This window comes from Arachis hypogaea, chromosome 13, assembly GCF_003086295.3.
Source record: "Arachis hypogaea cultivar Tifrunner chromosome 13, arahy.Tifrunner.gnm2.J5K5, whole genome shotgun sequence".
Taxonomy (NCBI): domain Eukaryota; kingdom Viridiplantae; phylum Streptophyta; class Magnoliopsida; order Fabales; family Fabaceae; genus Arachis; species Arachis hypogaea.
Genome location: NC_092048.1, coordinates 73374151 through 73388276, shown reverse-complemented (window position 1 = coordinate 73388276; position 14126 = coordinate 73374151). Strand labels below are relative to the sequence as shown.

Genomic DNA, 14126 nt, shown 5'->3' with positions numbered 1-14126 from the left:
TTTCTTCTTTCCATTTTACCCTCTTTCTTTTTTTCTTGAAAAAAAAAGATTTACCCACTTCAAAAACTGTCACTACGTAGTTAATTTTTTTTATTTTTTTTTTAAAAATTAACTTTACCCATGACAGAGTTTAAAACTGATTCATTTTATTTCAAATAATAACATAATTTGTTGATATTTTATAATAAAATTAATTAAATTACAATACACGGTTTAAATATTTCTGATGTCTATCGTTTATCTTAAAAAAAATTACATATAACTGTGTACTCCTTAATTAAATCTATACCAATTAATTAAATTACAATACACGGTTTATTTATTTTTCTATGTCTATTGTTTATATTTTAAAAAAATTACATATCTATACCAATATATAATGGGGATATGGAAGTTTGGTATCCAATTTCTTCTTTCCATTTTACCCTCTTTCTTTTTTTTTCAAGAAAAAGATTTACCCACTACGTAGTTAATTTTTTTTATTTTTTTTTTAAAAATTAACTTTACCCATGACAGAGTTTAAAACTGATTCATTTTATTTCAAATAATAAGTTAATAACATAATTTGTTGATATTTTATAATAAAATTAATTAAATTACAATACACGGTTTAAATATTTCTAATGTCTATCGTTTATCTTAAAAAAATTACATATAACTGTGTACTCCTTAATTAAATCTATACCAATTAATTAAATTACAATACACGGTTTATTTATTTTTCTATGTCTATTGTTTATATTTTAAAAAAATTACATATAATGGATTATATCAATGTATAATGGGATATGAAAGTTTGGTATCCAATTTCTTCTTCCTATTTTATCCTTTTTTTTTTTTTATGTTTGTTAAACACTGATTCAATATAATTGTTACTACGTCCTCCATTTTTATCAAACTAATTCATTTTCAACCCCACGACATAATTTAAAACTGATTTACTTCTCATAAAAAAACTGCTAGCACATACTCAATTTAAAAACTGACCCACTTTCAATAAAAAACTGATCCACTTTCAGTCGTACTTAACTCCCAAGAGAATTAAATTACTCTTTCACTTTCAATTTTGGTCTAGCAAACGTTTTTTTTTTTCTGCATCTTGCTATCACAAAATCAGCAATCACGTCAACGTCGACCACTTGGACAGAATCTACTAGGCGAAGAAAACAGAAACATGACCGAAGAACAAAGACAGCAACACCTAACTAGAAGACGTGCAACTTATTGGGAGATGATTCGACAAGAAAACAAGTTGCCATGTCAACTGATACAACTTCAATTCCAACTCCAATGTCAAACACAAGTGGAGGTACCACAAACACAATTCCAACTCCAATGTCAAACACAAGTGGAGGTACCACAAACACAGGAGTAACCCGATTGACTGCAATTAGAACAGGAAAATGGAAATCTATAACAATATATAATGTCGATACGGAGTTATTTAAATAAAAGAACTTCCACTGTTAACAGCAACACATGTTCTTCTATCTCATTTTTATTCTGTATTTCACTAATAGTTGTAGGAACCGTAAACTCTTCTTCAATTCTTTATTCGAATAATTTATCCTTTTTATTAATTTTATCTGTTTTTCATTTTTCTTATTTCTCTTTACATTTCTGAATGTACTTTTCTGTATGTAACAATTATTTGGATGAGTTTTTGTGATTTTCTGAACTAGATAATGGGAAAAAAATAATTAGGGATGATAAATAATTTTGTATCGATCTTATCGTTTTATTTTAGGTATATTCTTTATATGGGTACTTTATACCAATAGTTTGATCTCATTAATCAATTTTAAGTGCTTCTCCTCTCGCTATTATCACTATTGCCATCATTCTCCTTCCTTCAACATCGTGATGGTATCGCCTCCATCTTTTCCTCGCTTCCATTAACTACAATTGCAAATTTTATACCGTTTTACTGCAGTTATTAATTTCACGCATAAATTTCACCTTCATTTTTCTTTCTCTTCAGTTTACTTACCAAACTGTATTAATTCTTATATATTTTTAATCTATCTTTTGCATCCAAAGTTTTCTCTCATCAATTTAATTTTAAAAAATTATTATTTTTTTTATTTGATATTTGTTTTTTAATTTTTTTACATGTATATACCTATCAATAATGAATCGAAGAACTCTCATAAATTATTTTGTTAATTCTTTTTTATTTTTTAAACTGTTTTGTACAAGATAAAATTATTTTTAAAATTTTTTAAATTATTGATTATGTAGATTATTTTTTTAAATTTTGAGTGCATCAATATTTACCTTTTAGTTAAATCTCAATTTTTTTAAACTGCTTTGTATTTAATGATATTTTTTTAATTTTCTAAATTATTGATTATGTAAAGTATTGTAATTAAAATTTGAGTATATAAATATTTATTATTAAATTAAATTAAATAAATTATACAACAAAAAATTAGTAATTTTGTATTCCACAATATTATTTATTTGGCATATAGCCCTGATGATTTGATGAGTTTAATTTTGATGGTGATTAGATGCACGTGTAAAACTATTTTACACTAATAGGACATCAAAATTAAATTCTTATTTGATTGACATAAAAAAGATGCAAAAAAAAATTTGCAACTACCAATGATTTGTTAAAATATTAATATGTTTATTTCCTAAACTATTAACGATGTAGAGTTCTGACATTTAAGTACATGCAAATTTGTTTATAATTAAATTAAAATAAATAATTTATATTTCAAAAAAATTGATTAATTAAATATTATTTGTTTGGCATGTAGTATTGATTATTTGATTGGCATATAAAAGATGCAAAAAAAAAATATGTATCTATCAATAGTAAAGTGAAAAAAACTCTTATGAATATTTTGTTAATTATTTTTTAAATTTTTAATCAGTTCTATGTTGGTTAATATTATTTTTTTATTAAATATTAGATTGACATATAACATTAAAGATATGGTAGGATAATAACATCTATGAATTAGTTTTTTTAAATAACTTGATAACACAATAAATATCTAAATTTTTTGTTATATATTTTTTAACAATTTCAACCTTCACAATATTATACAGGCTAATTTAGATAGCCAAAATAAAGTAAAATAAGTAACAACAAGAAGATATAGAATTTCACTTTTTGTTATATCGTACAAAAATAATATAATAATATAATAAATTGTAATAAAAATAAAGTAAAATAAGTAACAACAAGAAGATATAGAATTTTATTTTTTGTTCTGTAGTACAAAGATAATATAATAATCTGATAAATTGTAATATTCTGGTACAAAAGAACATAAAATTTAATCAAAAATAATATTTGTACATCAAAATCAACCACCAATGTATTTGTGTATAATAAATACATGTGTAGTTTAATTTATTTTCAATGTGTATTTATATTCTAGCATATATTTTATACTGATGGCAAACTTTGGTGGCTGATTTTAGTGTACACGTAGTATAACTCAAACTTAATATTATTCTTTTCAGTAGCTTTTTATCTTTTTATTTTAATTTTATTAAAAAATACTAATATAATTTACTTTTAACTTTTAACTTTTAAGATAAATGTAAGGATGTGACATTTCATGTATTAGATAATGTAAAAAATTTATTATAGAAGAAGTTAACAATATAAGAGAGAGAGAGAGAATTTTTTAACCTATTAAATATGAGTTATATCAAGTGATGATTAAGAAACATATTAGAACTCTGAATTCAAAAAATTTTTTTTGACTCTTTTTATACCGTGTTTCACTTTAACTAACTATTTTTGACTCTCTAGTACAAGATTGTTTCAGCAATGGAAGAGATGAGTTATAAGTTGCAAGAGTTATGACACCTCTCCCTTGTTGGTCCCTATGTTGGCTTCTACCTTACAATTTGTTGTCATTGACTAATTGGACAGGATGACTTGATTTTGTACTAAAAAATCAGAATTAAAAAGATAATGAAGATATGATTAGACTAAAGTTAGGAAAGTAATTACAAAAATACACTTGTACTTCTTGAAGTGGTGCAAGCAGAGTCCCCTGCTTTGTGCACAGGTGGTTCTCTTCATAGACCAGAGTCCTCAATGGCAGTGTCTGCTTAGCATACAAAACAGAAAAACATGCATTTCAACGCAGTCAAATCTTTGCGAGTTAATTCATGGCTGTAACTACACAAACACCAAATCTCCTTCCTCAAAGCAAACAAATCTTCTCTTTTTTTCAGTCCGTTCCGTCATTTACTGCTGTTTGTTAGCCATCATTTGCTTCAGCTGATGTAAAATGCATTCTCTATTGCAATAAATCCTAAACTGCTTCCTTTATTAGAAGCAGCCATTAACAATTCAATACTTTGTAAAAGAGCCTCAAGAAGAGGCACCAATACAAATCCCAGAGGAGCAATTTATACTAGCTTCTGTGGTTATCGATACAAAAAGCACAGGGAAATTATATTCATTCATTGTTTGTGATGCTATAAATACAACCAGAAAATAGAAATAAAAATTCTACTAAAATATGTGTTTACCAAGGTGTATACAAAGTTGCTGATACGGGTTGTAAGGTGGATCGGAGATTCACTGGTCAAGGCAGTGATAGGACTTGCGGAGTGATAGGGGGTAGTACTTGCAAATACACTCCGACGCTCAAGTCAAAATGGATCTGAGAGGTATAGGGTGAGGAGTTAGAAATGAGTGTTGTACCTGAGGGAGTCCTTGACCCCTCCTTTTATATCTGGAGCTTGTTATCTTATCTTATTAGTTTAAGATAAGAGGGATATTTGATTTTGAATGTTGGTTAGGGATTATCGAACCGGTTTGGGCCGCGAGGAAGGCCCAGACCTGGGTAGCCGGGTCGGGGACTGCTCCGATGAGGAAAAAGCAAGACAAAATCATGAACATTATGTTGGATGGTATATTTCTTTTTTGGTGGATGCTTTTGTTGGATAGTAGATGCTTGTGATGATATGTAAAAGTTTTCAATTTATAATTTTCAACTCTTATTTACTTAAAAACAGTGTGAGATGAATCCGACACATCAGATTTCATGTGTTAATAGTGCATGAGCTGATTTGTATGCAATTCAAAGAGTTCAAGATCATCATCCTCCATATTTCCTGTTTCTAACTCCAGTATTCTTAATACTGAATATATATCTTCCGATCTTGAATGTGATTGATCTGCGACACGAAACTCATGTACCTGACCGTGTAATTCTAGCCAGCTACAACCAGGTGTCTTCTTTAGCCCTCTATCTCTAAGAAAACTCCTCATTTCGGCAACTTTTTCCCACTTTCCTGCTGCAGCATATATATTTGAGAGCAACACATAGTTGCCTGCATTTTTAGGTTCAATATTTATAAGCTTCTGAGCAGCAACTTCGGCAAAATGGGTCTCTGAGTGTAACTTACAGGCACTCAAAAGCGGGCCATAAACCCTGGCATCAGGCTTAAAGGGAATAGCATCTATAATTTCACTGGCTTTGTCAATTTGTCCGGCACGTCCTAGTAGGTCAACCATGCAGGCATGGTGTTCCTGGCTAGGTTGGTAACCGTATATTTCCACCATCTCTCTGAAAATCTCCTTGCCTTTATCAACAAGGCCTGAATTGACACAAGCTGTGAGCAGGCCAAGAAATGTTACTTTGTCTGGAATAATATTAGACAGTTTCATTTGGTTGTACAACTGAAAACATCGAAACCACTCTCCATGTTTAGAATACGCATTGATCATAGAGTTCCACGCAATTAGATCCTTATGGCTGCTTTTCTCTTCATCAAATAGCTTTCTGGCCATCACTATGCAGCCGCATTTCGCATAGCTACTAAGAAACGAAGTCTTAACGGATTTGAGTGAATCAATGCTGGCTTTCAATGAGTATCCATGTAAGTATCTTACATAATGCAATACCCCCATTTTTGCAAAAGCTGGCAAGATGTTAATGACTATAATGAAATCAACTCTTGTACCACTCAACTTCATCTTTAAGAAGAGCGATAAAGCCTCAAGACACTGGTCATGCATTACATATCCTTTGATCAGTGCACTCCATGATACAACTGTCCTGTCCATCATATTGTCAAAAATCTTCCGGGATGAACTCAAGTTGTCGCATGCAGAATACATGTCAATAAGAGAATTCTGAACCGAAACCTGATAATCTGAACCATTTCTTATCACATGAGCATGTATTTGCCTTCCACACTCGAAATTCTTCAATTGTGTGATCGAAGAAATTGCTGGGATTGCTGTAAACAAGTCAGGTCTAACCTTCAATCTAACCATACAATATAAGAGTTCCAAGGATTCCTTAGGGTACCCATTTCCTGCATATGCTGAAATCATTACATTCCAGACTACAAGATCCTTCTCCGGCATTTTATCGAACAACAACTCTGCATCTTCTAAACTACCTAACTTGACATACATTAACAACATTGCAGTATTCACAGACAATTCTTCACACAAATTTCTCACAACTAGAGAATGGAGGGCTTGTCCAATCTTCAATGAGTTCAAATTAACGGCTAACCTTAACAAATTAATCACAGTAAAAGAATTAGGCTGAATATTCTCTTTTATCATCTTGCTAAAAAGTTTAAAGCTTTCATCCAATTTCCCACTTTCAGAAGCCTCAGAAATTAACTTGTTCCAATAGTTCAATTCAACTAGATAGTTTCTTTCAACTGGTTCATGGTCACCCATATCATCATACAACTCAATCAAAGTGTTGCACACCAAGTCAAATGAATCCAAACCCAGTTTCACTATTTGCCCATGAACCATCCTCCCTTGTTCATGTGACAGAGAAAAACAAGATCTCAACACAAACAAGAAACTCTCTTCATCTGGGCATATTGATTTCTCAACCATTTCCTTGTAAATAAGGAGAGTTTTTTCATGTCCACTAAACTGGGACAAGTTCCTCAAGACTGCGCCATAAAGAACAGAATCCGGATTTTTGGCGAAATGGAAGATTTTCAGAGAGAAATTTATGAGGCCAAAGTTGGCATAGCAGTCAATGAGTTTGGAGGAAAGAGGTGAGTTTTGGTGGAGCCCATGGAGGAAGAACCTCGCATGGATTTGTTGAAGGTGCTGTGGTTTTGTGCAGAAATTTAGTATAGAAGAAGAAGTGGAAATGGTAGTGCTAAGAAACCTGACACTCCTTTCAAAGAGTAGAATGTTACAGAGACTATGAATCAAATGTTGAGTGCGAAGCATTTCAGTTGGAATCTAATAACATGTTAAGCTGGTAACTTCACTCTACCGAAGAAGCAGATATACTATAGGAAGTGAGCAATATACTATTCCAAACCTCTGCCTAAAATTTTTTTAGTGCGAAACTCCGTACTTGACAAATTTTAATTACTAAATTAATATTAAAACTTTTATTTTATTAAATAAATTAATTTTCACGTCATATTATTTGTTTATATAAAAAACTAATATAAAGATTTTAAATTTTTTTATATTTTATAAATTATGATATTTATTATTAAAAAATTATATAAATTGATTTATCTAATTTTTTACGCAAAAATTTGATGTGAGAATTAATAAGTTTAACATTAAATTTGAGGATTAATTTAGTTATTAAAATTCATTGAAAATTAAATTCTTTTAAAAATTAATTTGAGATATTACATATAAATTTTTTTTATTATTTCACGAATACTAATATTTTAATAATTTTAGTTATTAATTTTAACTATATATTTATTTTATGATTGATATTAATGATTAAAACTATTAAAACATTAATATTCCTGATATATTTAAAATTTTTCTAATAATATATAACCTATGCCAATTGCCATGCTGATGACAAAGTATTTGTTACGGCCTGGCCCAAGATCCCTGCGGGTCGATCCGACCCGAGTTCCACCCGGTCCGGCCACGTATCCTGTAACCGACCCGGACACGCGTCCTGTACGGCTCGCACACAGCTATGGGACATTATCCTTTAGGATATGGGCCTGTCCCCATGGGGGGCCCACCACTGACATGTATATAAGGGGAAGACTGGCTTTTCCCCCGAGGTACGTCACACATCACACTACCTTTTCCGCTTGCACATTACTGACAAGAGCGTCGGAGTGTCTTTGCAGGTGACACCCCCCTCTCCACGAGGAGCACGGGACATCGGGACCTCGCATCCTTCGATCGACAGTTCACGACCTGACGAATCCCTACCAACATCCCGAATCGCAATTCGAACCGTCCGGTAATCGACCTACCGAACATTGGCGCCGTCTGTGGGGAAAGAGCGGGAACAAGCCGTCTCAGAGGCAAAAACCGCTAAAGCTGAAGCCACAGAGCTTAAGAAGAAGCTCAAAGTGACCAAGGAGCAGGGAAAGAACGCGATCTCCATGACCGAAGATGCCCTAAAGGCTCAGCTAAAGATCGCAGCTCCTGATTTCGACACGTCGGCAATTGGCGTTTTCAAGACTATCCAGGACGGAAAGATTGTTGACATGCCGAGGAAGTGAGATCTTGTAACTTGGGATATTTTGTCATGCATTTACTGAACAACTTATTGCTCGTTTTTTGTTTTGACACTTTATAACTTATGCTTATTCGGTCGTTTGGCCGGGTTGCCGTTTACTATATTTGTTGCCGTTATTTTTCTCGGGGGTGGGCTCATGCCCGTTTTCCCGTTTTATGTTTGTTATGGCTTGGACCGCCATGGTCGTGTTGTCGCCGTCATTGGCTTCGGCCGTAAGGAAGATGGCCCCGGGGTGATCAGTCCCGGTCTGCCGTTTTAAGGTGCGCTCGTGCGCGACACACGTAGGGAAGTAGTAGACAAGTACGAAAATTTTTGATAAGTATGAGTTAATCGTTAGCTAGGCAAATTAATCAATACGGCGAGTATTTGATAAAACAAAAAGGTAAATTATCATGCGAACAGAGCAAGTATTTACTATCTGTTTAGGTTCTCAGGTCGGTGAGTCGTCTGGTCATGAGTAGAACCTTCTTAGGTTACCCGCATTCCATGTTCTAGGTATTTTCTTGCCGTCGAGCCTTTCGAGCTTGTAGGCACCTTTTCCGAGCACCTCTTTAATCCTGTAGGGACTTTCCCAATTTGCTGCCAGCTTCCCTTCTCCCGGGGTCGGCATGCCGACGTCGTTGCGTCGTAGGACGAGGTCTCTTTCCTCGAAATCTCTTCTGAGGACTTTAGTGTTGTAACGCAGGGCTATTCTTTGTTTTAACGCCGTTTCTGATAAGTGAGCCATCTCCCTTGTCTCCTCCACCAGGTCCTTTTCCACCGCTTCGTCCATACCTGCGAGCAGTAGCTGGGGGCTTGGCTCACCGATTTCGACGGGTATCACCGCGTCGACCCCCGTATGTTAGGCGGAAAGGGGTTTCCCCCGTGGCGCTTTGCTCGGTTGTTCGGTAGGACCATAGGACAGAAGCGAGCTCGTCGGCCCATGCTCCTTTCTTGTTGTCTAGGCGCTTCTTTAAGCCAAGTAGGATGACTTTGTTTGCGGCTTCTACTTGCCCATTCGTTTGGGGATGCTCTACTGAGGAGAACCTCTGTTTTATCCCCAGGCCAGAGAGGAATTCCGTGAACTTCTTGTCCGTGAACTGTGTCCCATTATCCGAGATGACGACCTCTGGGATACCGAAACGGGTTATCACCTGCCTCCACATGAACTTCCGGCAGTTGGAGGACGATATTGTGGCCAGTGGTTCAGCCTCTACCCATTTGGTGTAGTAATCAATAGCGACAATGAGGTATTTGACTTGTCCCGGGCCGACTGGGAAAGGTCCCAGGAGGTCAACTCCCCATTGACCGAAAGGTCGAGTGGTCGTCAGTGAACTCAGTTCGGAGGCCGGTGCCTTGTGAAAGTTGGCGTTTTGTTGACACTTTATGCACTTTTTGACAAATTCCTTTGAGTCTTTCATCATTGTCGGCCAATAGTACCCGGCTCGGATGAGCTTCCTCGCTAGGGCTTTGCCCCCGATGTGGTGCCCGCAACACCCCTCGTGGACTTCTCTAAGTACATAGTCCGTCTGGTCGGGGTGTAAACATTTCAATAGGGGCTGGCTGAGTCCCTTTTTGAACAGTTGTCCTTGTATGATCGCATATCTGGCCGCCTCTCTTCTCAAAGTTTTGGCTGCTTTCTCATCGTCAGGTAACTTGCCGAGTTCCAGGAAGTTTATGATGGGGTCCAACCACGAGGGGCTTGACTCCGTCAGATGGAGAGCGACCGTTGGCTCCTTCACCATGCCCTGGATGAGAGACCGGTTACCTGCTCCCGGCTTCGTGCTCGCTAGTTTGGACAAGAGGTCCGCCCGTGTGTTCCTTTCTCTTGGGACGTGTTGGAACGTGACCTCTTGGAACTGACTTGTCATTTCTTTAACCTTTTCCAGGTATTTTTGCAGGAGGGGGTCCCGGGCTTGGTAGCTTCCGTTTACTTGGGAGGTGACGACCTGTGAGTCGCTGCATACCTCGACCTTCGTTGCCCCGACTTCACGTGCTAGTATTAGTTCGCTTAAGAGAGCTTCATATTCCGCTTGATTGTTCGACACAGGGAACTCGAACTTGGTCGATTGCTCGTAGATGACTCCTGCCGGGCTCTCTAAGATGACCTCTGCTCCCCCGGACGTTTGGTTGGAGGCCCCGTCCACGTGGAGCCTCTACCGTGTGCCTTTTTCCTCGGAGGGATCACCCGTTACCTCCACCAAGAAGTCAGCCATTGCCTGGGCTTTGATTGCGTGCCGGGGCTCATATTGCAAGTCGTATTGGGAGAGTTCGATGGCCCAGGTCATCATCCTACCAGCCAAATCAGGTTTTTGTAGTACTTGGCGGATTGCCTGGTCCGTTCTCACGACTATACGGTGACCCTGGAAGTATTGTCTTAACCTTCGGGAGGAAGTTAGGAGTGTCAAAGCCAGCTTTTCCAGTTTGTTGTACCTCAGCTCGGCTCCTTGTAGAGCCCTACTCACGAAGTAGACCGGCTACTGAGCTTTCCCTTCTTCTCTTACGAGCACCGCTGCAAGCGCTTCCTCTGTTACTGCCAGGTAGAGGTATAATGATTCTCCGGCCTTGGGTTTTCCGAGCACCGGAGGTGCTGCTAGAATCTCCTTGAAGTGGTTGAATGCCTCCTCGCACGCCGGGGTCCATTCGAATGCTATTCCCTTTTTCATCAGGTTGAAGAAGGGCAGGGCTTTTGCTGCCGATGCACCTAGGAAACGGGATAATGCCGTTAGTCTCCCCGCCAATCGTTGGACATCTTTGATACAACCCGGGCTCTTCATCTGGAGGATCGCTTGGCATTTCTAGGGGTTGGCTTCCACTCCTCTTTGGGTGATCATGAATCCCAGGAACTTTCCTGCCTCCATGGCAAAGGCGCATTTGAGCGGGTTAAGCTTCATGCCGTGTTGCCGGAGGGACGCAAATACGCCTCCCAGGTCGCTCAGGAGATCGTCTGGCCGTGTGGTTTTTGCGAGGATGTCGTCCACGTAGACTTCCACTGTCTTGCCTATAAGCTCACTGAATATTTTGTTCATCAATCTCTGGTATGTGGCGCCAGCATTTTTCAGACCAAATGGCATTACTTTGTAGCAATAGGTCCCTCCTGGCGTTATGAACGCCGTTTTTTCCTCGTCGGGTCGGTGCATCGGTATCTGGTTATACCCAGAATAGGCATCCATGAAGCTCAGGTACCGGTATCCCGCCGCTGCGTCGACGAGTGCGTCAATGTTGGGTAGGGGGTAGCAGTCCTTAGGACATGCCTTATTGAGGTCAGAGTAGTCTACACACATTCTCCACCTCCCATTGTGTTTCTTCACCAAAGCTACGTTCGACAGCCAGGTTGAGTAGTCCAATTCCCGGATGAACCCTGCTTTAAGGAGGCTGGCCGCCTGCCTGGCCACCTCCTCTGCCCGCTCCTGTGACATCTTTCTCTTCCTCTGGGCCACTGGCTTGGCTTCTTGTTTGACGGCCAGATGGTTGTGACATGAGCTGGGGGTCTATCCCTGGCATGTCGGCTGGCGTCCAGGCGAAGTGGTCGGCATTGGCTCTGATCATCTCCATCAGAGGCTCCTTTAATTCATGGGGAAGGTTTCTGTTTATGAACGTGAATTTCTCGTCCCCATCACCGACCCTGAATTTTTCCAAATCCCCTTCTGGCTCAGGTCTGGGCTTATCTTCTATCCTGGTGTCCAGGTCGGCGAGGAAAACTCCTGAAGCTTCTTTGGACTTTTTCCTGAGAGAGAGGCTGGCGTGGTCGCAGGCAACCGCCGTTTCCAAGTCTCATCTGATAGATCTTACGGATCCGTCATCAGCAATAAACTTCATCACGAGCAGCTTCGTACTAATGGCAGCCCCCAGGTCGTTGATAGTTTTCCTCCCCAAGATAATGTTATAAGCTGTGGAATCCCGTAAGATTACAAAATCTGCCATGACTGTTCTTCGTCTCTGCCCCTGCCCCACGGAGGTCGGGAGCGAGATGGTTCCATCCGGCTTGATGAAGTGGTCACCCAATCCTATCACACCGTGCTGGTGGGTCGACAGGTCGGCGTCTCTCAATCCCAGGGCATCAAAAACGTTTCTAAATATGATGTTTGAGTCTGCCCCCGTATCTACCAGGATTCGTTTGACGAGGCCTGTTCCGATCCTGGCCGTAATGACCATGGGTGGGCTCTCCGGCACCTCATCGAACCATTGGTCTTCTGGGCCGAAGGAGATGGATGGGAGACCCCGGGAACTTCTAGCAGATGAGGAGGAGACCGTTAGGACCTTGGCGTCCTTTTTCTGTGCCGATTTTGACCTTGGGGCGGTATTCCTGGCCGTTACTACGTTTACCACCGTGAGGCCGTGGTCGTCACCCTCTGGTTCTTGGCGTCGCCTTGTTGACCGGGACCTGTCTTCGCTATCATGGTCCTGATTACGTCTCCTCGGCTCCCTTATAAGGTGTGAGAAGTCGGCAAGTTTCCCATCCCTGATTGCTTGTTCCAGGGCGTCCTTTAGGTCGAAGCAGTCTTGGGTCTTGTGCTCGTAACCCTTGTGATAGTCGCAGTATAGGTTCTTGTTTCCCCCCGTCCTGTCCTTCAGAGGTCGGGGCCTCGATAGTATCCCCTTCTCTGCAATCTGTTGGTAAACTTTGGTGATCGACGCCGTGAGGGGGTATAGTTGGTGAACTTCCCGACTCTGGGGACAGGTTTGGGTGCTTTACCTAGACCGCTGTCCCTGGCGTGTTCCTTTGGCCTCTCTCTGCTCTCGTAGTGCCGGGTTTGGTTGTACACGGGTTGCCGTTTATTGGCAGCCACGACCCGGCTAACTTCCTCATCGTTGATGTACTCTTTGGCCACGCACTGGATCTCTTGCATTGTCCAGACGGGCTTTGTGGTAAGATGTTTCCTAAAGTCCTCATTCGAGAGGCCGTTCGTCAGACACAAACTTGCCACCGAGTCCGTCAAGCCGTCGATCTCGAGGCACTCATCGTTGAAGCGATTCAGATACTTCCTGGTCGGCTCCCCGGCTCTCTGGGTCACCCCCAGCAAATTGATCGGGTGTTTAGCTTTGACGATCCTGGTCGTGAACTGAGCTAGGAAGGCATGGCTGATGTCGGAGAATTGGGTCACCGAGCCCTGCGGGAGGTTATTGAACCACCGTATTGCTGGGCCAGCCAAGGTGACCGGGAAGGCGCGACATCTTACCTCGTCACCTACTCCTTCCAAATTCATCCTGGCCTCGAAGGCCGTTAAGTGTTCCAAGGGATCTTGTGTTCCATCATACTTCATGTCCGTTGGCTTGTCAAAGTGTTTTGGCAGCCGGACCTCGAGTACGGAACGGTGGAAAGGGGTCCTCCTATTATCACGGGTCCCTGGGTAGTTCTTCTCGACTCGACGTTCTCCCGACGCACGTCCTCGTCGCCCCTGTTCGATGCGCGTCGCCTCTCGCGTCTGGCGTAGATGATGGGATCTCGACTTCTTCTTCTGGCGCGTCCCCGTCTCCCTGTGCTTTCCGACTCATACTGGGGGCTGGGTGTGCGCCTCGAGCGGCTTCTCGAGCAGGAACTAGTGGGGCTTTGCTCCAGAGTGCGTTGGTCGCGTTCTCTGTCTGCTAGCCTGTGCTCCAAGTCTTGCATCCTGTGGCGTAGCTCTTGCATTATCTTGGCGTGGTTGTCGCCAGTCCCTC

General features: G+C 40.1%; 2 protein-coding genes across 2 annotated transcripts; both read right to left on the bottom strand.

The window, feature by feature from the left end:
• Nucleotides 1-5032: 5032 nt before the first annotated feature.
• Nucleotides 5033-6853, bottom strand: LOC112732293 (pentatricopeptide repeat-containing protein At1g08070, chloroplastic-like). The gene has a single exon (XM_025780962.2). It carries the CDS (start codon nt 6851-6853, stop codon nt 5033-5035), a length of 1821 nt encoding a protein of 606 aa, XP_025636747.2.
• Nucleotides 6854-12239: 5386 nt separating this feature from the next.
• Nucleotides 12240-13729, bottom strand: LOC112735043 (uncharacterized). The gene is made up of 2 exons (XM_025784617.1): nt 13162-13729; nt 12240-13069 (listed from the first exon to the last, which is right to left on the bottom strand). The coding sequence occupies exons 1-2, from the start codon at nt 13727-13729 to the stop codon at nt 12240-12242; spliced, it is 1398 nt and encodes a 465-aa protein (XP_025640402.1).
• Between the last annotated feature and the right edge of the window lie 397 nt (nt 13730-14126).

Bases quoted from the DNA above. Each gene is read 5' to 3' on its own strand.
- LOC112732293 (XM_025780962.2), bottom strand. From the start codon at position 6,853: ATGGTTGAGAAATCAATATGCCCAGATGAAGAGAGTTTCTTGTTTGTG.
- LOC112735043 (XM_025784617.1), bottom strand. From the start codon at position 13,729: ATGAAGTATGATGGAACACAAGATCCCTTGGAACACTTAACGGCCTTC. The intron at 13,070-13,161 runs GTAAAGCACCCA...AACAGATTGCAG, and splicing joins CGCCAGGGACAGCGGTCTAG to AGAAGGGGATACTATCGAGG.